The following is a 21,869-nucleotide window of genomic DNA, read 5'->3' as shown; positions in this document are numbered from 1 at the left end:
CGGTGGTGGTGGCAGTGGCACAAACCAGGCTGGGGTCTTCCCCTGGGACGTTTATAACTTTACTAACCATTGTTTACTCGGCCTGAAACAAAATGGAAACTATGCAAAGCACATCCTACCTGTGCTCCCACCTGGACACTCCTTCCATCGGACTCGGCAGCTCACTCTCGGTGCCGGCCTACAGTGTCCCGATGATCAGAGTCCCCGCACTGGGCCGGGCCCCAAAGCCTTCAGCTCATCCTCTACTACCCTGTGCCCTCTGCCTCTGTGCTGCCTACTATCCCCCCAGTGCTGGCTATTTGGGGGCAAACCCAAAGGTGAGCCCCGGCTCTAGAGGCCAAACCACAGTAACTAACCGATGGCAGAAGAAAGGACACAGGAGGTAGGGTTGTAAAATGAGCTAAATCTCTCTCAAAGCGGGCAGGACTCCCAGAGCAGCTTTGTCCCTGACAGGAGATCAATTTTCTGGCCCCCAACTCCAACCTTACCCCCAGAAGAGTGCTCATGGACTCCTGCCCTTGTACCCTGCTCTGCAGCTGTGGAGCATCCCTGCTCCAAAAGGCACCAAACCAGATATTCTGATTCAGCCACTACAAAACGGTCATATTAAAATGTAACATCAATTTTTATAACTAATTACTTATTCAGCAGATATTCCTCACCCCAACTTCCATATCAATTGGGCAGGACTTTTAACTTTCTACTCTGCTCTTCATTGTAATGTTTGAGACCCTAATTCTACCCCCACCACTACCTTTTTATTTTATAAGTATGCATTACTTTAAACACCAAAAAAAAGAAAAATAAAAATAGAAGGCTAGAATTTCAAAACAATCTCTTAGAATGTGGTAAGATTCTAAGGATATGTCAGTCTGGACCTCACAAACCATTATTCTAGAGAAATTTAATGATGTGAAGTATATATCTCCAAGTTCTGAAAGAACAGTTAGAAGTATTTTCTTGTGTGGTCTAGAATCACAAGTATGAGACCGTATTATGGCCCAAATAATTTTCCTTCCAATGATCGACGTGCTCAATCTAATGAGCTTATTATAAGCACAGTCTTAATCATACACAAAGCAGAGATATCCACCGTCTATATTTTCAAATAGAGGAGGTTCCTTTATTAAGCAGCCAGGTCTATTTATTACTTGACTGTAAGAAATTTCACATGTCTTCAAGGGAGAAAAAAAACCTCTGGAAAAACAAGGTGCAGTCAGTCCTTTCAAGATACAAGTGAACGATCAGACTGAGCACTTCGCTTACTCAGAGACTGACAGCTTTCTTCTCAAAAGGGTATTCTAAACTCTGCCTTCAATTCCTCACTTTTACTTTTCAGCCCACTGAGAGTGCTTCCACCACTAGAATGAAATTCTTCTGTGTGCTCAATGACCTCCAAGGTCAATGAACTGTTTTTATCTACCGACCCAATATCACGCTGCCCCTTAGATAAGAATGGCTCAAACTCCCATCTCACATCCTAGGGACAGTCCAAGGGCTTCCCCAGCCACCCTTATCTCCTTGCAGTTGACTTCTCATCCTTTAGCTCCCCGAGGTGCACCCCCACTCCACCCCCAAATACAGGCCATTGCGTGTAGCAGAATAATGCAGGTTTGCTGGCTGCCACAATGGTTACACAGAGACATTTCACAACCAACAACTTATAATTGCATATCAGTCGCACAGTTTTTGGAAGTCCTTTCTGTGCCCCTGCCACAAGGGCCAGTGAGAAACCTGACTGGCCATGTCATTTTTCTTCCAGCTTTCCCCTCCTATTATTCTGCCTCCTAACCTAACTTTAAAATTCTAGCTCTATTAATAAGGGCAATTCAAGTCCGCCCATCTAAGCCCATCAAGACACTCAGCAGAACCAAAGGCCTCTGCTACTGAGCAAAAAAGCAGCAGAAACCTCAGGTTCCAGATACACCTCCAGTGGTGCCAGACCCCTCAGAAAGCACCACCCCCAATGAGAAGTCCTTTTCTCCCTCTCCTCTGACTCCTTCCAAACACAACTCCCCTCCCCGCATAGTTTTCCTCCTCCGTCTCCTGGGAGGCTCCTCTATGGCTTCTCTGCTTTTGCTCACCCCTTGGGCTGGAGATCCTCAGGGTTCTGTCTTTGCCCTCTGTTATTGTTCACTCTGAGCTAGAGCTTCTCAACCCTGGCTGCACATTAAAATCACTCGGGGCAGGGAATGTTTTTAAAACTCCTGATGTCCAGGCTACAACCCAGGTCATTGGAATTAGATTTTGGTGCATGGTATCCAGGCCTCGGTAAATGTCAACTTCTCTCATATTCTGGTATCACGTGGGGAGCTTTTAAAACTTACTGATGTATTGATCTTACTCCAGACCAATTAAGTCAAATCTATGAGCAGGGCCTCAAATGATCAAATTATGCGGCCAATATAAAGAACTACTGCTCTAAACATTCCAACCTGAGTGATCTCAACTACTGCCAGGGACTCAGTCACCACACCTAGGGCAATGACTTACAAATCTCTCTCTCACCTGAATTTGCATTCCCTATAACCTACCAGTCATCTCCACCTGGCCACTCCACAGATACCACATTCAAGCTCATTTTTCTCTCTGATGCTCACACCACATCTACCTATTAACCAAGCCAAACGTGAATGTTAACCTCAACTCCACCTGTGGTCTTCCCCACTTCCAGCCTGAGATAAATGTTTAGCAAAGCCTACACCTGGCCAATGTCATCAGCTATGTACCCTAACCATCCTTGCCCCACAATCCTCACCATCCTCACTGCTTTTGTTTAGGTCTCCCTCTCCTCTGACCCAAACTGTAACCACCTTATACTTGATCATTTTCTCTTCTCAGCTCTTCTCCACCTAAACCATCTTCCATATTGTCACCAGAGCAAGCAGTTTATCTAAAACAGTAGTTCTCAGTGCCAAAATGGGGGTGGGAAACAGGAACGTCTTTGGAGGGCAATTTTGTAGTACCTATCATAATTAAAATCGCATCTGTCCTTTACCTAGTAATTCCACTTCAAGTAATTTATTCCTCAAGTGCACTTGCATTTGTATGCAAAGATGACTGGGCAAGGCTAGTCACTGTAGCAGTTTGTAATAGTAAAGGTCTGTGACCAACCTAATTGTCCATCAAAAGGGAATGGTATGAAGATCACTGTAGATTCATATGATGGAGTACTCTGCACCATTTCAAATTAATGATATATGCCTGCATGTGCTGACATGGAAAGATAGCTAAGAGATATTAAAATGTATAGCTATATACATACATATATATTGATATATTAAGTGAAAAGGGCAAGGTGAAGAGCAGGATTTCTTTTTCCTTTTTTTAAAACACAGTGGTTTGTCTTTGGGGGGAACTCGGACTCTGAAATAAAATAGGACACTTATTTTTCCACTTTGTGAGTGGAATACTGATTATTTGGGAGATTTACACACCTAGCTGTGAATTTGGTGATGAATTAGTAATTGGTAGAGAAAACTAACTCAAAGCATGGAAATTATCTATACCAGTGAAAACAAAAAATTGTACAACGAATGAAATTGAATTAATACTATATGCCCCAGCTTTGAATATTGGCATTGTCATAATAATGTAAAAACTGACTAGAGATCTAAAAAAACGTTGTGCTATAACTACACTGTGAAGCTGGGGTTAAGGTAAGTATGTCTGTTAGAAAGGAAAGCTAGTGGGAGAGACTTAAATTCTTATCTTCTACAGTAAAACGTCAACAGATAACAAAAGCTGAAAAGCCAAGCAAGAGTAGTATAACTATCTTACCTGGAAATATTAGGTAAATTGAAAAATCTCCTAAAAGAATTGAGAGTGGTTGCCTCAAAGGGGCAGGAATCAGAAGCAGGGATGGATGGGGGTCATACTACTTAAATCCTTAAATTACGTATATGTATTAGTATTTAGTTTAAAAATTTTTTTTAAAATAAGGATAACTACAACTGCCATTTTCATTTTGGGTGGAGTATCACCTGAGGGTAGATCACCTGAGAAATTTCTTCAACATATCCATGGACCTGCTAATATCCATTAGAACTGGAATATAGAACTGGCTCTCTGGTCAAAAAAACCTCCCCATGTAGATTCAGATGCCTCTTTCCTGCTAATACCCTTCAAATCACCATCTTAAATATTAGTATCATGCCAGGCTCATGTTTACAGTCCATCAATGGCTTCCGCTGGCCTTCAAAATTAAACCCAAACTGTTTAGTAGGAAACACAGCCTCACCAGGGCCAAAGCCTCGTCTTTCCTATCTGCCCCTTTTTCTGGTTTCTTCTGCTTTTACCTCCCCTCTCGGTAGCCTCATATTGACTTCGGTTCCTAAGAGTTGTTACACACAAGAGGGAACACCTAACTTAGCATGAGTAGCTTCTGACCACACTGTCTCCCTCTGTTGGATCCCCCTTCTGCTGCTAACTTCTAAGTGTTGGGGTGTCACTTATATGCTGATTGCTCCCAATTAGCATGTCCAACCAGACCTCAAACCTCAACACCACAATCCATATCCAATTCCCTACCTGGTATCTCCCCTTGAATAGCTAACAGCTTTCTCAAATTTTACATCCAAAATGGAAGCCCTGATTTCCCCCGAATTTGTTCCTAAGCCTTCCCCATCGCAATAACCATCAGTTGTTCAAATCAAAATCCTAGGGATCCTCGTTGTTCCTCTCTTTCTCTCATCCCGCACATCCAATGTGCTGACAAGCTTTGCTGTTTAAGCCTCCAAAATGTACTTCGAAATTTATTTCTCTTTCCACTGACTATTGCAACAGCCTCCTCCTTAGGCTCGTAACTTCTTTGTGAATTATTAATCAGATGACATCACTTACCTGTTTAAAAACTTCCAGTGGTTCCCCCTAGTGTTTTTTCAAATAAAATCCAAATTCCTTACATTGGAGTATAAGGAACTACAGGATACAGCCTCTGCCAGTTTTCCAAACTCATTCAGCAGTAAAGTCACTTAGGACCACCTAACCTAGCACCACAAATAGCCGCTTCCTGCCCCTATGTCCTTGGGCAGTAGCTTGTTTTCAATAAAACACAAAATGTAAACAGAATTGACACCCGGTCTGTCCCAAGTGGGAATGAGAAGGTATCTTAGCTACAACACAAAAGGCCTTCCTTCTCCTGGTCCTATTTTTTTCCACGATCTACCCTCACAACTGCCCAGTTGGGCCAGATCCAAAAACAGGCCTAGGCTTCTCCCCTAGGGGCATTTTGGCCTCAGGAGCCCACAGGTGGAAAGCCTTGGGCTCATCAACAGGGAGAATGAAGTCTGGTGTTTTAGCACATATATATCAGGCCTCTGGCAGACTTGGTCTGAGCTCTGGCACATCCACTGTGACCCCTCAAGCCGCTGGGGAGCTTTCTGCCCACACCATGGCTGTGTTATCTCCTCTCCAGTCAGTGATTTGTTTTACAAGCCTGAGGATGGTGTCTTCACAATGAAGACAAAACACAGTGGCTTCTGGGGACAACAAAGAAGCTGAGTGACCCTGAAATCTGCACATTCATAAATATGTCCTAATTAAAGTTATAATAAAATACAGGGCTTTGCAAATAGCAAGAATATATACCCTCTAAATAATTAAAAACTGCTTCTTGAAGGAATGGGTATGATAAAGCCAAATGTCAACAGTGCCTAAAGTTAAAAATCGGTCTGTATTTACTTTAGTTTCTACAAATATTTCCAGATGCATAGAAGGAGCAGCATAAGAGGAGGAGTTACTATCCACATGCTGACCATCTCCAGGCACACTCCCTGGGGAACAGAGAAGCCTCCTGATGTAATCTCAGTGGGCTTGGGAGGCTCACATACCCAGGTTTGAACTTGGGCTTTGCCAATTATTTTTGTGTCCTGGATTGGTTCCTTCACTTCTCCATGCCCCAGTTTCTTCATTTATAAATTGGAGCTATGGGCCCCTCCTTGCAGGGTTGTTATGGGGATTTATGGAGATAATGAAGGCAAGAGGATTTATGGCCGGCATTATCCAACACGTGCTGAGCAAATGACAGTTATGTTATTTTGTTATTATGTTCATTAGTAACAGTGATACTGGGTCTGTTACTAACCTCCTGCCATCCGCCTTCTGGGACTTTGCCCAGTGCTCCACCTGGGCCAGGCTGCTCTTTCTCTGGCTGTGCTTTTCATGGTTGGTCCTGGGAGGAAAGGCCCGCTGGTACCCACCAGTCCCGTTCTGCTCTCCTAAGCCATATGCGATGCCATTCTTCTCTGCACGCTGGGGCTGTGCCTGCTGGCCTCTCAGGCCACTGGGTAAATCCACGAACAAGGCATCTTCCTCAGCTGGTGAGTATGGGGACCTGGACTTGCTTCTGTCCCGCTTGCCCTCCAATGGGTCCCTCTGGGAACGATATCGTTCTTCCTCTTGCTCTCGCGTCTCAAATCCAAAGGAGTCCTCATGGCGGCGATGAGAACAATCCCTTGCATGTCCAGTTCCCACGCGGCCACATTCGTGACAGGACTCTGTGTGGTTAGCCTGGGGGACTGCCTGCCGCTCCAGCTTCTCCATGTCTCTGCAATGACAGCAGCACATTAAGCCTTTTCCAGACAGCACAGCTGGCAGCCAAGACATCCCGAAGAACACACTTTACATTCAAATTACCTCCAGGCCTTTGCATGGGCTGTTCCCTCTGCCGTGACCACTTTTCATGACCAGTCTCTCACTCTGCCTACTCAAACTTCTACTCCTTTGGGATCTGGCACCTCCAATGTCACCCCTGCCGGGGAGCCACCCCAGCCACACACACTCAGTCTAGATCGGGACTTTAGCGGACTCCATTGTCACACAAATCACACTAAACCATAACTGCATTTATTCATCTAGCACCCAAGTAGACTGGCTATGAGTTCCACCAGGCCAGAGGCCTCTGGCCAATCATCATCTGCCCAGAACTTCCGTGCAATGACTGGTACAGAATAGGTGCTCTATAAATACTACTAAATGAATAAATGATACATGAGACATTCTCATGATTTTCCCTTCTGCTATCTGTCTAGCTATCTGTCTGGGGCAGTCTAGCTCAGATAGAAGGCTCCTGAGTCCAGGGTCTCTCCCACTAGCAGCAAGCACGGCCCAAGATACAACTGTCAGCATAATTAAAATTCCTCCAGGATGGTGAGAAGAGAATCGGCACAGCAACCTCTTTATATGACCACTTACTGATCTCGTCAGGAAACTGCTCACACAGGAACCTACAAGAACGCTGACCTAACGACAATTACCAGTCAAAATGTAAAGATAAGAAAACTGACGCACAGGAAAGATAAATGATTTGTCCAAGATCATATAGCTGGAAGAGAGTGGAGCCAGGGCTCGGTCTCGGGGAGACTGCAGAGCCCACGTGCTTTAGTCACTGCTTTCTACTGCCTCTCCACATGCGTGCTGATGACCTAGATACATGCAAAGCTGGAAACTGTAATAGAGAATAGGGTGAAGCGATAGGTTAGGGTATGAACTGAGGCTAGAGGAAGGCCTTCTGAGGCATAGAGAACGAGTCCTCTTTCATGGCCTGTCTGCCATTGTAAGCTGCCTTTCTCCCCACCTCCTCGGGGCAGGGTTCTAAGTATGTCTGCATCTCACTACCTGGTGCCAGAGACACAGTAGTGGATCCATAAGCTTTGCAGAATTTAGTTTGGGGAGGGCGGGAAAGGGAACACACTCCAGCCCAAAAGGAGCAGAAAAATTACCAGGGACTCTTGGATAGAGCAGCCAATCTACTTGTACTTGTTGGGAAGAAGGTCTTGGCCTTGAAATCCATCACTATTCAAATGGCCGAGCCAGAGGGTTTTCCATTTCAACATAAAAGTATACAAAGGAAATGCTGCTGCATTTATATTCAGGTGGTCAGACCCCAGGTGTTCTTGCAACAACCTGAGAACCTCAGCAACCAATAATCAGTCCAGACCCAGGACAGAATTGATCCAGCTTGGGAGCTGGTTAAAATGTCAATATAAAGTGAAAATACAACCCCTAATGTAGGGTCTGCTGCTTTGTGTGTGTAAGCCTAACTCTTGGCCTTAACTTGGACGTGGAAAACTGAGAAAAGCAATCGTACATCCCACTGTTCATGTGCTCGTGATTTTTCCATAAAAACCCAAAGCTTGGGGGAGCGGAACTTCTCTGGACCCTCATTAATCCTCCACTAGGGGACATTCCACCCCCTTCACCCCATCTCTCATCCCTTCTTCTTCTGGTAACAGCATTTCAGTTCTCATTTGGGGATCACTCTCCCTCACTTTCTGTCCACGTGGTTTGGGTGCCACTGACTCTACTAGTCCCTGTGCAGCTAAGGCTCCAAAGTCACAGTGATTGGTTCAGGGGTCAACACAGTGATTGGTTCTGGGCCCATCAGAGTTAGCCCTGAGACTTTGGTTCAAGCTAGTCTTGAGTTGCTACAACTATATGGAAAAGCAAGTATTTGAGAATAAAACCAACACCAAGGAAAGCAGGTAAAGAAAAACAGAATCCTAAACACTTGGCCTGAGCTCCTAGATTTAGCCATATATAAACCAGACATAACCTTGGACTTTTTGGTTGTGAACCAATAAATTCTATTTTACTTAAGCTAGCTGAGGTTTAGTCTCTGTCACTCATAGTGGAAGGACTCCTATTACACCATTTTTGACATACTCTGATGTTGATCTCTGAGGGCCCTTTCACTCCTAATGTTCAAGGGGTCTATAAGCTCTAGAAGTAAGAACATGTGGGAAATCTTCAGGGGCCTATCCTTTCAGAAAAAAGCTATTCTTACTGTAAGTTTATCAAGGGACAACTCTGTTCTACAATGTACACATCAGAGGTTTTAACTCTGCCTTTCCTTTCTTCTTTGAATCCTCCATAACCATGTCAGTGTAACCCCAACCAGCAGCCTTCGAGTTGCCTAAGTTGACCTTTATCTTCTTTGTTGTTTCTCGTATTTGGAAGACCACCCACAGGGGATGTGCTAAGGCTGCTGCCTAGAAGATGAGAGCTCTGGCTGTCCTTTGGGTCACACCATAGCGAAGTCACCAAAGCCTTATATCCTGGTTACTCTGATTGTGAGCTCTAAGGAACTGCACCTCCTTGTTATTCATCCCCACATAAAATAAACAGCATTTTGTCATAAAAGCCAGGTAGTGAAGCAAATATGCCACCTACATGTATGACATCAGAACTGAAGGAAAAGGGTTTCCTCAACTCCAGGACCCAAAGATCGTGGAATAATATCTCAGCCCAATCAACTGTAATGTGGATTTTTCATTCTTTACTAATCGACAACCATGTATTTACTGAGCATCTATATTTCTCCACTGGGATGGGAATTTGGAGGCATAAGAAAGTAGTACAGAAAATAGCCTCTGTTGTCTCAGCCAGATGACCTTAATGCCCAACTGAATAATGATAACCACATTTAATATTGTCTCATAAACTGACCCCAAATCATGGAGTTTGCCAGGTTTTTCTAGCCTTGGAGCTAGTTAACTATAAACCTTAGTCCTTACTGTGTATGTACATATGAGAAAACATGCCCTCATATATGTCAGTGATTCCTGAAAATAAATTTGATAGGGAACGATAAATCCTTTTCTTCAGATTAACACCACCATTTACTACAAAACAAACCTACAGAGGGTGATTAAAAGAATGGTATTCTGCTTGCCACCTGGCAGCTTTCTAGGACCTACGACCTGAGGTTATGAATAGCCCCTAGTCCCATGGCTGCTGGTACATACAGAACATGCCTAGTGCCCACGCTCAGGCTATGGCTAAAAGTAAGAAAAGGAAGGTAACGTTCCCTACCCCAGCACCTCGCCTGACTTTAACACTTAACTTACTAAGTTATAGGGTTTAAGGCAAAGATGTTTTTTGATTTCCTCCCTGTCTCCATGCATTCCCAACAATTTAACACATGACTTCTCATATCAGGAAACCTGTCACAAAATAGATTTGCAATGCTTGATTTAGCACAATGATGGAAAAGGACGAAGTATCTCTCTGCTGTCAATGACTGTCATTCAGAGAAGCTGGCTATGCGGGGCATACAGGTTTAGCTAAGATAACACAAGCCTTTCCTGCGTAGGTCTTTACTATCATTGTAAACACTCAGCATCAGTGACTGTTCAAAACGTAGAGAATTCCTGACACTTGTGACCATTCTGGCCATCTATGTCTCTTCTTGAGCAAGACAAGCCCAGAGCACATAAAATTTAGTGCGAGTCAGTCCTGGTTCCAAGAGCTGGCTCCACCCCAATATATGCTGGGTGCCCTTGGGTAAGTCCTTGACTAATCTAGCTTCAAGTTTCTCATTGGAAAAATGGAGACAATTGCCCGTGCCTCCTGGGAATGTTGTGAGGCTTAAAGGAGACAATGCACAGAAAGAGCACAGCACAGTGTCTGGCACATAGTGTGCCTTCAAGTACAAATGTGTTGACTCACAACATCTATTCTCTCCTCCTTCCTTGCCCCAATTTTTTCAAAGCAGCAATGTTCCCAGTGAAAAACTTACGTTTCCCAATCTCCCTTGGAACTGACCTAGTTCATGGTTCATCATGCGGCACAGATCTGACCAATAAGATGTACGGTGAAATCACTGGGTGGGCCTTCCAGGAAAGTCTTTAAAAGAAGGCACACTTAGCTGGCTTAGGTAACCCTTCCCTTCTTCCTGCCTGGAATATGGACTCTGTGCTGGATAGCAAGGTGACAAAAAAGTAGATGAAAGCCACCTGCCAGAAAGTAAAAAAGAGCCTGGGCCCCTGATGGCATCGTATAGCTACTATACTAACCTGGACTACCTACCTCTGGATTCCTGTTATGTGAGAAAGCAAAAACCCAGTTTGAATGTGCCATCCTAAATCGGGTTGTTCTAAAACTAGCAACCAAATGCAACTCCTAACTGCATTAGGTGCTAAGCTTTTTATTAGCACATCACAGCAGTGCTATAAGTCTGCTTAGAGCAAAGTCTTGTTTTCCCCTGCAAGTGGGAAGAGATTAGATCTCAGACCAGGGATACTTCTCTCTCACCCCTTTTCTTCATAAGAACTTGGAAGTTAACATCATACCAAGCAACTGTGCACCGATTTTTATTTTATTCTGACCCCTTTTCTTAATGCTAAATACATGCACACCTCACACACATAACATCTCATTCAAGACTCAGTAAGCAGAAGAATGACAACCTGTAGCAGGGCTTGGTTGGACCTTGGTCCTGTTAGCAGATAACTGCCTTCTGTTGCAATCCTACTGGATGATCCTTCACCATTCACCTTACCTAAACAGCCAAATTAGCAGCCTAAGAACCAGGGCCAGGCCACTGACATCCTTGGAGACTTGGTCTGAGCCTGATCAGGTGGCAGAAGTCCTATCCTGGGAAACCAGCTCAGCCTGTGTTGACAGATGCCGAATCCTGAGCACTGACCCCGTGTCTCAGGAGGATGGTGGGCTCGAAAGCCAGGACCCACCATAGGCACAGTCCATAGACTTACACAAATGACTGAAGAAAAAGGGACACAAAGCCTCTAGGGAGCTCTAATCCAACTTGAATTAATTCCTAGCATATCAGGAAAAAAATGGCTGGTGAGGAATGGAGACTGGAGTTGGTTTCTTCTTTTCTCCAGAGTTAAATAGGTCGGTTCCCCCTGGGAGGAGGGGAAGGTATCTGGCTACTTTTCATGCTCTGCTCTAAATTAACAATAGAGGGCCTGACACTCTGGCGACACACTCCCCAATTCTCTAAGCTGTCCTCCCCTAGAGAAGAGCAAGGCCAAAGAATCACCAAAACACCAGACTGCCAAGCTGAGGTGCCTCTTCCCTCAGTGGAGTTGCTATTGGCAAAGTCCATTGTGAAGTTTTAAGGATTGACAAACCAGACAAAAAAAGGAAAGATACTGAATGTCAGCCAGGTCTCCTCACTTTATTTATTCCCGCCTGGAGAATCTCTCCCTATTCCTTCTACCTGAGCAAATCATGCTCCATCATCTCAGCTCAACCCCAGCTAGCCCAGAATTCTGGCACACGCCAAGCTCATTCACTTTCCATCTCTCTATACTCCAGTCACGGTTCTGAGTCATTCATTTTTCTTACTACCAATGCTTGGTTATTACTGCCCTATGCTGGATCCTTCTGTGTGCCAGGATCTTGACATTGCTCATCTCTAATCTCTACAAAAATCCTGCAAAGACAGTACTATCAGGGTACTCCTATGAGTACCAGATTACTTATAATAAATTATCTCTACTAAAGGGACCACAGCAACAACAGCCATCACTGACTGTGCATTCACTAACTACAAAGCCCTGAGCTAAGCACATTAAATATATTACTTCTCATTGCACAAACCTGCAAGATATTATTCTTTCATTACAGGTAATGAACGTGATGCTCAGCTTGCCTTGGATCATGCAACCAGTGACATAAGCAGGACTCAAAGCTCATTCTGACTCAACCCCAAAGCCCTGTACTTGACTAGAAAACATGTCTATAAATTAGTGCAGCCGAGGTCCAAGAGGCTTGTCCAACCTCCTGTGTTCCCACTATACTCTATCCAAAGTGATCAGAATCTGGAAGACCAAATTAGTTCTCTGAAGAGGGTGCAGATAGCCAGAAACATAGGGGCCATTTCTGAACAGGATGATTCCCCACATGCCATTCCCAGAACAGTGCTCAGACTGCTCTCAGACATCTCAAGTTGTTATCTGAACATCCCATAGGTAAAGATTTTATAGCTGTTTTATTCATCCATCCACCCACCAACCTGCCCAGCCAGCCAAACATCCATACTCCCATCCATTTTTTAACTAAACATTTACTATGTGCCAGGCACTGTTGTTGTTTTCAACGAACTTGCAGTCTAGTGGGGGCAACAATGAAAAAGCAGGCTCGCATAACTTCAGCATGAAAGTTCTCTGCATGGCGAATGACAATGTGCTAAAGGCAGGGGCATCTAATATACTGAAGGGTCAGAAAAGGAAGACAACATCTAGGCTAAGACCTGAAGGATGTGAGGCAGTTGTCCTAATAAGGGTGAGGGCCAGGGGAAGAGATGAGCAAGGCCCAGAGGGACCCTAGCATCTCATGAGATGGACCTCTATCTACCTGTCAGATGTCATCACAGTCTGTGCTCTCCCTCATTCTCTTTGATTTAGCCATGCTCCCTAGCTTCTGTTTCTTGAACAAACCAAGTTCATTCTTGCCTCAGGGTGTTCGTAAGTGCCATTCCTTCTGCCTAGAACACTTGTTCTCAAAGTTTTGTGTACGTGACTTTCTTGTATCAGTCGGGCCTTACTCATACAGGGAAGCTGCCCCTGACCACCCTACTCCCTGCCTGCTAGTTCCTCCCCACCCCATCACCCTATTTTACTGCCTTCATGCATAGATCTTGATAAAAAAAATCATCTTGTTGGTTTGTGTGCTTATTTATGGTCTGTCTTCCCTACCCCCACACAAGAATGCATAGGATTTTGCCTCTCTTGAATAGTGCTGTATTTCTCAGCATCTTTAACAGAGTCTGACATAAAATATGCCCTTCATAAGTATTTGTAGAATAAAAGACTAAATGGATGAATGCACAAACAAATTCATCCAATTAAAAAACTTCTGTATAGCTGGGGCATAGAGAATGGGGAATAGCAAGACATGAGCCAAAGGTATCTGCAGGGACCAGACCCATGCAGTGCTCAAAAGTCCTGCTAAGGAAATTAGATTTTATTCCAAAAGTAACTAGACCTTCAGTGCCAAGACAGGACTATAGTTACAGCAGAGACCACAGAAGTTTGGAAACTGAGAAAAGAGATAAGTTGTCTTCTGATAGGCCCTCCTATCTGAGTCGCTTGTCAACTTTGTGAGCTGTGAAGACAAGCTGACCTCCCCTTGCTTAGTGCTTTAGTTTGTCATAGAGGACAGGCATCCTAAGATAAGAGAGAAAAAGCAGTCCAACAGGGGAAGTGGGGAAGACAGATTTTAAGGAGGCTGTAGAGAATCAAAAACCAGAGTCCAAAGTCTGGCAAGTAGAAGAACATACAGATGGGGGAAGAAATTAGGAACAGAAGGAGGTAGTTGGCAGCAGTGCTTGGTGCCCCTTACAGCATGTGGTGTAGGCTCTCAGGAATACTTGAATGAATGTCTATCAAGGGATCCTGAAGCCTGTGTAGAAAACAAGAGGGCAAAGGGAGAAGGTACAGTGAGGGCACTCAGCTCTGTTCTTTGGTCAGAGAAATGATGTAGGAAGAGGTTGGAAATGGAGGGAGGTGAAGAGTAGGCTGAGAGGTGGTGTTGCAGGGAGCCTGGGTTGTTGAACCACAACTCACACTGCTAGGGGATGGGCCCATCCTGGCAAGGAAGAGAGTGTAATCTGCTCACAGAAGATTCATCATCAGTGTGATCCAGGGGATTAACGATGAAACTGGAAGGATGTAAAGAAGAAAGAACCAATGATATTGTTAAATCAAACCTATGGAAGCTAACATATTTGATAAGAAGTATCTACTTTGTCGCAGGCATCATGCTAAGCAAGTGCTTTACACATTCGCTTATGTAATACTTGCAAGAACCCTAGAAAGTAAAACAAACTGAGGTTTAAAAAGCATACTTAATTTGTACAAGTGACGCAGTTAGAAAGTAGTAGAGCTGGGATTTGAACACAGGTCTACCTGACTTCAGAGATTAAGCTCTGAGGAGAGATACTTAAGGTATAAGAAATCAATATAGCAAGAAGTGAAGCACCAGTCAGCTGGCCTGGACACTGGCTGTTTGCACCTCCTTTGTCTCATCACACAAGTCATTGCTCCTTACTCTGCTCACAGCCCTAATGTTACCTGGGCACACGCCCCTAACTGACTCCCTGTCTCATGGCTTGGTTTTCCAGAGTGAAGCATCTATCCCAGGCCTGTGACAATAAGCATGTGTATCCCCCTGACCACAGTATGTGGTTTAGGTTATAAATATGATCTAAGCCTGTTTAATAATCATGGATCTCAGAGCTTCTGGACAAGACTCTGACTTTCCTGCTGGACTTCGACCTGGATTAACATGGGTCAGGGGCTATTGCAGCTATCTTGCCAACAGATGCTAGATCTGCCACGGAGTTCAAGAATGAATCCAATTCAGAGGTGGGCAGAGCCCAGAAAAAGACTGACAGACTGACTTGTATTGATATTGTCTAAACCCTGAACCCAGCTGTTTCTTAGGCTAGATCTATCCTGAACTTTTCAGTGATGTGAGTCAATAAATTCCTTGCTTTTAAGGTAAATTTGTCCGCATTTTCTGTTACCGTCAATCAGGAGTCCTCATATACCACATTCATACGGAAAGCATCTGCCTATGTGACTAAGGATAGAAGCATCTATCAAGGAGGGGAGAGAACAAAATGCTACTACTGGGGCCACCCACTTAACAGAGATGGAAGTTTTCCAATGCAAATCACCAAATTGGAGGAGAGGCAAGATTCAGTCCTGCCTGGTGAATAATTCTAACTAACCAAATGTCTGAACATCTTATTCTGGAAAAATAGAACATTTAATAAGTCTGGATTTGCTTAGCTGACAATTTCATCTCTCAGAAAGTTAAGAGAAAATGCTATTCTGTCTTTATTCTGACTCAGAAGGTAGAACAAATTGTTTTGTTTTGTTTTTAAAGGAAGGAACCTTGGGCAAACACGATTATGAGATTTTGAGAATTTATTAAGAGCATAAGAACAAATTTTAAAAGTTCAAAGAAAATCTAGGGACAATATGATGGCTTAAGACCCTAAAAGGGAAGGTAGCTAAATAGATAAAGAATGGAGCCCTTCCAAAACCAAAATCTGATAATTATAAAATCTTCGAATAGGAAAAAGTAACAGTATCCAAATCTTGGCTAGCAAGTTAATCCTGAATGGTTCAAGGCTGACATTATTTATCAATCACAGAACTCTCATTCTCAAGTTATCCTTGACCCAGTGCCCATGATGGATTGAACAAAGCTGGGACATAAGAATGAACCCAAAAAGAAACCAATGTAACAACACAGGGCTCTCAGAGTTCACATTATAAAAGGACATGCACAAGAAATGAAATGTGGGGCACAATGTCAAGCCCAAATCCGTGGTGGGATGGGCCCACAAGGATGTAGCCAAAATGGTCAAGTCTAGAAAGAGCTGACATTTGTTTGAAGCAAAGCAAGACAAAAACAAACTGTTTTTTTTTTTTTTCAAAGAATTAAAATAAAGGAGAGAGGGTCTTTTTAAAAATATGAGACATCGGTATCTCTGCTTCGGGAAGATGACACAACATAAATAAAGCCAAATTCTTCAATTTCTTGATTTAGTTCTGTTATCTTCATTAAGAAAAATGATCTTCACCAAGAAAAGGACAACCACCTTAAGAGAGACTGAAAGTGCAAGATGGAGAGAAAGATGGGAAAAGCCCAGCCATCAGCATCCCAGGGCCTTCTGGGAACTTGGACAGGGGCTCAAAACACCTCTTAGCTGATCTCTGAAGAATAAAAGATAACAGGGAAAATGCCAGAATACTAGAGACTGGCCAACAGCATCTTTATTTTCAAAAGAGGAAAAATAGACTCCATTAACCACAAGACTAGAGAGCCTACCACCAACCTCTGCTAAGCTGCATTCTCAACCAGGCAGATTTCAGAGCATGCAAGAAAGGAAGAGCTGAGAAAAAGGCAAGCAACTCAGTAGAAAAATGGGCAGAGAATAGATTCAGGCAACTCACTGAAGAGAAAATACAAATGGCCGATAAATATAAAAGATCCCCCTAATCATGGGAATACACATTAAAACAACCAGATACTATTTATGCAGCAGCTCAGCAAAAATTTAAAAGTCTGATAATATCAACAACTGGCAAAAATGTAGGTAAATAAGTACTCTCACTAGTAGAACATACAGCTTTCTTTAAGTGGCAATTTGGTGGTATTGATTAAAATTAAAAATGCATGGTATTTAACCCAGCAACCTGAAAGACTCACACATGCAGAGACCTGTAGAAGGTTTTTCATTACAGGACTATTTATAAAAGTAAAAGATGAGATAAACTATCCAAAGTTTGGCCCATGCTTAGATACACTACAGTACTATAAAATACTTTACAAAATAAAGTCAATCTATACAAACTGATACAGAATGATCATTAAGATGTTATCATTCATACTTTTAAAAAAGCACAAAAGAAACCTATATATTTCCGTAAGTGCATATATGTATATAAATGAATAAAAAATAATTTATGAGGATATCCATTAACCTAGTAACAGAGAATATCTGTCTATACTTTTTTACGTCTTTTATAATTAAAAAGGTCTTCACTTATTATATAATTAAATATACACATTTAACAACTATGTATATAACAAAAAGTCAGACCCAGTGAGCATTAGAGACCAGCATGTGTACCAGGAGTAAGACCTATCAGGCCTACTCAGTTCCTTTTTCCTGGGATGATGAAGGAAATGCCAATGGCACTATGAACAGAGTGCCCACAGACTAACCGCAGGGCCTTCACATCATCATCATGGACATAACAGGAAATTCAAGCTGGACAACAACGCTAGAAGGCACGGCCAAACTTGACTGAGTACCTACAGTCAAGAGTTACTGATCCAGAGCTCACGTGGAATCGTAACATATTCATTTATTCTTTCAGTTTCTCAACAGACATTTGAGATCTTACTATGTGTCAAGCACGAAGAAGATACCAAGACGATCCCTGCCTGAAGCTTAGGATACTGAAAAGTAGACAGAAGGGAAAACTTAAAAAAAAAAACAAAAAAAAAAAAAAATTGTGACACTCACCTGAGGTGTTACGGAGGCTGCAAGAGTAGGGCCTGACCCCAACCTGGCCTCTTAAAGGAGATCATCATCTATACCAAAAGCCTAGTTCACCTCAAGAAAGGGAACATGCATCTTGAAGTACCTCTAATACCAAAAATTGCATACATGTGAGTTGGAAAAGGTTGACAAGCTAAAACACAACATGTGAAATCCATTTCTGTCACTAAAATATCCTGCCTTTAGGCTGCTGGAGCTCCCTTTTGTTTTGAGGCCTCACTAAAAGATCACTGTCAAAGAGACCTCTGAGTTAAACAAGGTATCTGGATAGTGAAGAATGGGGCCCATGTCTGATGAGGGGTAGCTAAAGGCAAACCCTGACTTTTCCAGGCCCAGCCGACCCTCTCCAAGCCCCTGACTCCAGTCATTACTCCCCTGCTTTCTCTCAGGGAATCACTGAGAGACAACAGACTCAGGAATTTCAACATCCCCTCAGTTTGCTCATCAGAAGGGGCAGATGGAAGATAGCTACCTGGTCAGACCCCATCAGCATGGTGAGCAATCTATGGCAAACTTAGTTTGCAAGGTCTTTTTTGTCCTTCCTCTCTTCCTCAATTTGGTGCCCTAAGGTTGTCCCTTCCACCACAAAGAAAAGACAAACTGAGAAACACACACCAAGTTCCAAGGCTTTGTATCACAGGCAGTCATTTCACCTTCCCAGGCCTTCATGTTTCTCTGTCTAATGAAGAGAGTGGACTAGAATCTAGGGGGTTCTCAGGGGTCCCTAACTCCTAGGCTGCAGATCGGTACCAGTCTGTGGCCCATTAGGAACTGGGCCACACAGCAGGAGCTGAGCAGCAGGTGAGCAAGCCAAGCTTCATCTGTATTTGCAGCCACTCACCAGCACTAGCATTGCTGCCTCAGCTCCACCTCATCATCAGGCATTAGATTCTCATAGGAGCACCGGTCCCTAGTGCCAAAAAGGCTGGGAACCACTGGACTAGATAACTTCTAGGGGACCTTCCAGCTCTGACAGGCAACGTGTGTTTGCCATGTATGCGTTCTCTTCCAGAAAGAATTCGTTGTTTAAAAAGACTTCAAAGAGAGGGCAGTGCTTAATACAAGTGGATGAACGGTGGAAATTTGGCACCCAAGAGTTCTTATTTGGGTCCTGATCCCAGTGTTGGAAGCAGTGACAGGGACCCTCCATTGGGACTGACCTCTTCAGTGATGACCGAGACAGCACCTGTGCGGCCTGGTTCATGGCCCTGACCCAAGCGTTCATGTCCTCCTGGGTGTCGGCACTGAAATAGTAGGTCCTCATGCCCGACTGCTCGGCCTGAGAGCCCCTGGTGGAGCTATTATAGATGAGCGCTCGCATCCCCGTGTGCACGGCCTGCAAGATTGGGATGGAAACCCAGGTTAGTGCACGTTTCACTTCTAGGAGCAAAAATAAGGACACTCGGGCCACGTTCTCCCCTCTTCCAGACTAAAAGTCCAAGCACCACCCTGCTTGTTTCCACACCTGGAAATGCCACAGCTGGATTCCCCTTAGTGCAGTCAGGCCCAGGGGCAGCTGTGCCGACTCCCCCACAGGAATGCCCTGCAGCTGTACCTGTTTCAGACTTATCTTACTTCTGTGTAGGGAGGGGCACACAGTCAAGGCTTATGTGAGAAAGACTTTAAATAAACCCTCATTTCACAGAAGCAGACTCTCGGGAATCCCCGTTTTGGTTCTTCTGAAGCACACAATTACTGGAACTGAGTCAAAAACCAGCTGCAACAGCAGGTGGCTCAGTGCAGATATTCACTGTGCTTCACGGTTTAGGCATGAAATGTGCTGTGTACTCATTAAAGAAGCTGCTGTTCTGCTTCTCCCAAGAGGCACTACAAAGTTTGACAAGCTAACATTTCACTGAAAATCCTTGCACACCTACTATGTGCTAGGAAGCCTTAGGGTGCTTTCACATGTATCCTTGCAAAGAGCCTATGAAGAGGTACCGAGAATGACCACTGAAAAGCAACTGGGATGGTTTGCAAACAAGAGGCAACTCCAGTGTTCCCCTTGTGCTCTGATAAGCAGGGGCCTATCTTAATCTTGTCAGGAAGAGCCTTACCAAACCTACATAGGAAGATGGTGTTAAAAAAAAAAAAAAAAAAAAGGAAGATTTACTGAATGACTACTATGTGTCTCCTGGGAACTTCCACAACTTTAAACTCATTTTAATCCCTTGACAGGTAGGGACAGAATCTATGTTTTACAGATGTGGCAAATGAAGGTCTGAGATGTTAAGTAACTTCCTCAGATTTCCACATCCAGTAACAGATTATTCATAGCACTTATCATTATCTGGAATTATTTATCTTAATACTGTTTATCATCTATCTGTCTCTTCCCTCTAGAATATAAGATCCATGAGAGCAGGAGTTTTGTCTATGATGTTCACTACTGTATCCCTAGGAACAGTGCCTGGCACATAGTAGGTGCCCAATAAATATTTGTTGAATGAATGTAGAGCTGGAGCCAAGATTTACACCCAGGTCTGTCTGACTCTGAGTCCAAGCTCTCTGTACAATGCTTCCAGGTCCTATGCAAAAATGAGTATGATTATATAGACCACTGCTCTGATAATCTGGATCCAGAATGAAAGGCAAATTCCATGCAAGGACCAGTCAGAGAAATAAAATCAGAGAACCAATTAGAAGCTGGAAAATGACATGCTAGAATCACTAACGGTCACAAATGAAACCTCTCAGATGAACTGTCAGCATTTACTTCTCCACACACTAACATTCAGGTCCAAAATGCATGTTAAATATGGGCTTGCTTCTGACATTCACGTATCTGAATCCATCCAGTTCAGTGCCAAGGAACTGCAGGCAAACTTGGGCTGCAGCAGAGAGTCCCTACATCAACCAAATCAAACCTGATTTCCTTCTTTACATGTCCCAGGAAGGATTCCTCCTATTTAAACAAGGTGGAAATATGGCAATAAGAACAGATTGAGAAAGGACCTATGCATGTCTTATTGTGAATCAGCAGAAATTCTTGGAAAGTTCCCCTGGACAATGACCCCATAAGATCTCTAACACCCCCTTCCAGAATTTCTGCCCAGCCACAGATGGTTCTGGGACAGGCGCTCACCCCATCGGACACAAGGCCACCCACAAGCACAGGAAACCCATAAGCGTATGAGAGAGCAGGTCCCTGCTATACAGGTTTCATGGAGCCAGCTTTGTCCAGGAAATCAACACGGGACACACTTCAAACAAGGAGAGTTTGCATGTCTTTCATGGGCCTTGGGAGTTAGATCCATCGTTACAAAAGGGTTAAAAAAGGTCACAAACACAACCTCAGTCACTAATTAAACTGCCAGCATGTGCTGTGCCAGCTACACTTGGCTCTGAAGAACAGGTTCCCAACTACATGCTGCCTGTGCCTGGGCATATTAAATGTGTTAACTGTGAAGCCAAGAAGTACAGGGAGTTCCCCTTCCATCTGGCCAAGTGACCCAAGTCCAAAGTGCCCTAAGCCTGAGGAAGATGCCAGAGCCAAGATGATTTGAAGTCACATCTTGAAGGTACTCCCTTCCCCTCTGCTCTGCACTTTCCAATTAACACAATCCTACTAGGTAACTTTGCATGACTGACCAGAAACCAGGCTATACCTAAAGGAAATGAAACTTGCACTCCAAATGCCAGTAGAGTGGACCTTCAATCCATCCCACCCTCACCATCCCTAGGGAACCTAGGAAACGTTAACGGTGAAGGGATTATGGAGGCCACTGAAGGAGATGGCTTCAAGATCCCCCAAGTTTGGGCCTGACCATCACCTTCCTAGAGCCTCAACGCCTGGCTATGAAGATGCCAGAGGCTGTCAAAGGACAGCCATCAATTATCATAGCCTCACTCCAAATGCCACGAAGACAAAGGAAGTAGAAAAGCGGTTTTACTGTTAAAGGGATTTCCCTAGGAGTTTTCAATGAGCCTCAATTGCCTATGAGACCACGTAGCTGGGCAGAGGGACACTCCCAAGGACCGCTTCTTCTCGGCTGTCTTTGAATTGAAAGACACATCAGAATAAACTTGTGTAGCA

The 21,869-nt window shown here is 43.8% G+C and overlaps 1 protein-coding gene across 1 annotated transcript in view; it reads right to left on the bottom strand.

Moving 5' to 3' along the window:
- PLEKHA7 (pleckstrin homology domain containing A7) overlaps window positions 1–21,869 on the bottom strand; it is a 125,390-nt gene that overhangs the window by 41,327 nt on the left and 62,194 nt on the right. Inside the window, exons 7-8 of the mRNA XM_023522143.1 lie at window positions 18,994–19,169; window positions 6,086–6,547 (exon numbers count right to left, since the gene is read on the bottom strand). Of these exons, the coding sequence (XP_023377911.1) occupies window positions 6,086–6,547; window positions 18,994–19,169 (638 nt within the window). The remainder of the gene's footprint in view (window positions 1–6,085; window positions 6,548–18,993; window positions 19,170–21,869) is intronic.

The sequence above is a fragment of the Pteropus vampyrus genome, unplaced genomic scaffold (genome assembly GCF_000151845.1).
Source record: "Pteropus vampyrus isolate Shadow unplaced genomic scaffold, Pvam_2.0 Scaffold334, whole genome shotgun sequence".
Taxonomy (NCBI): domain Eukaryota; kingdom Metazoa; phylum Chordata; class Mammalia; order Chiroptera; family Pteropodidae; genus Pteropus; species Pteropus vampyrus.
This window is presented reverse-complemented; position numbering and strand designations above follow the sequence as displayed.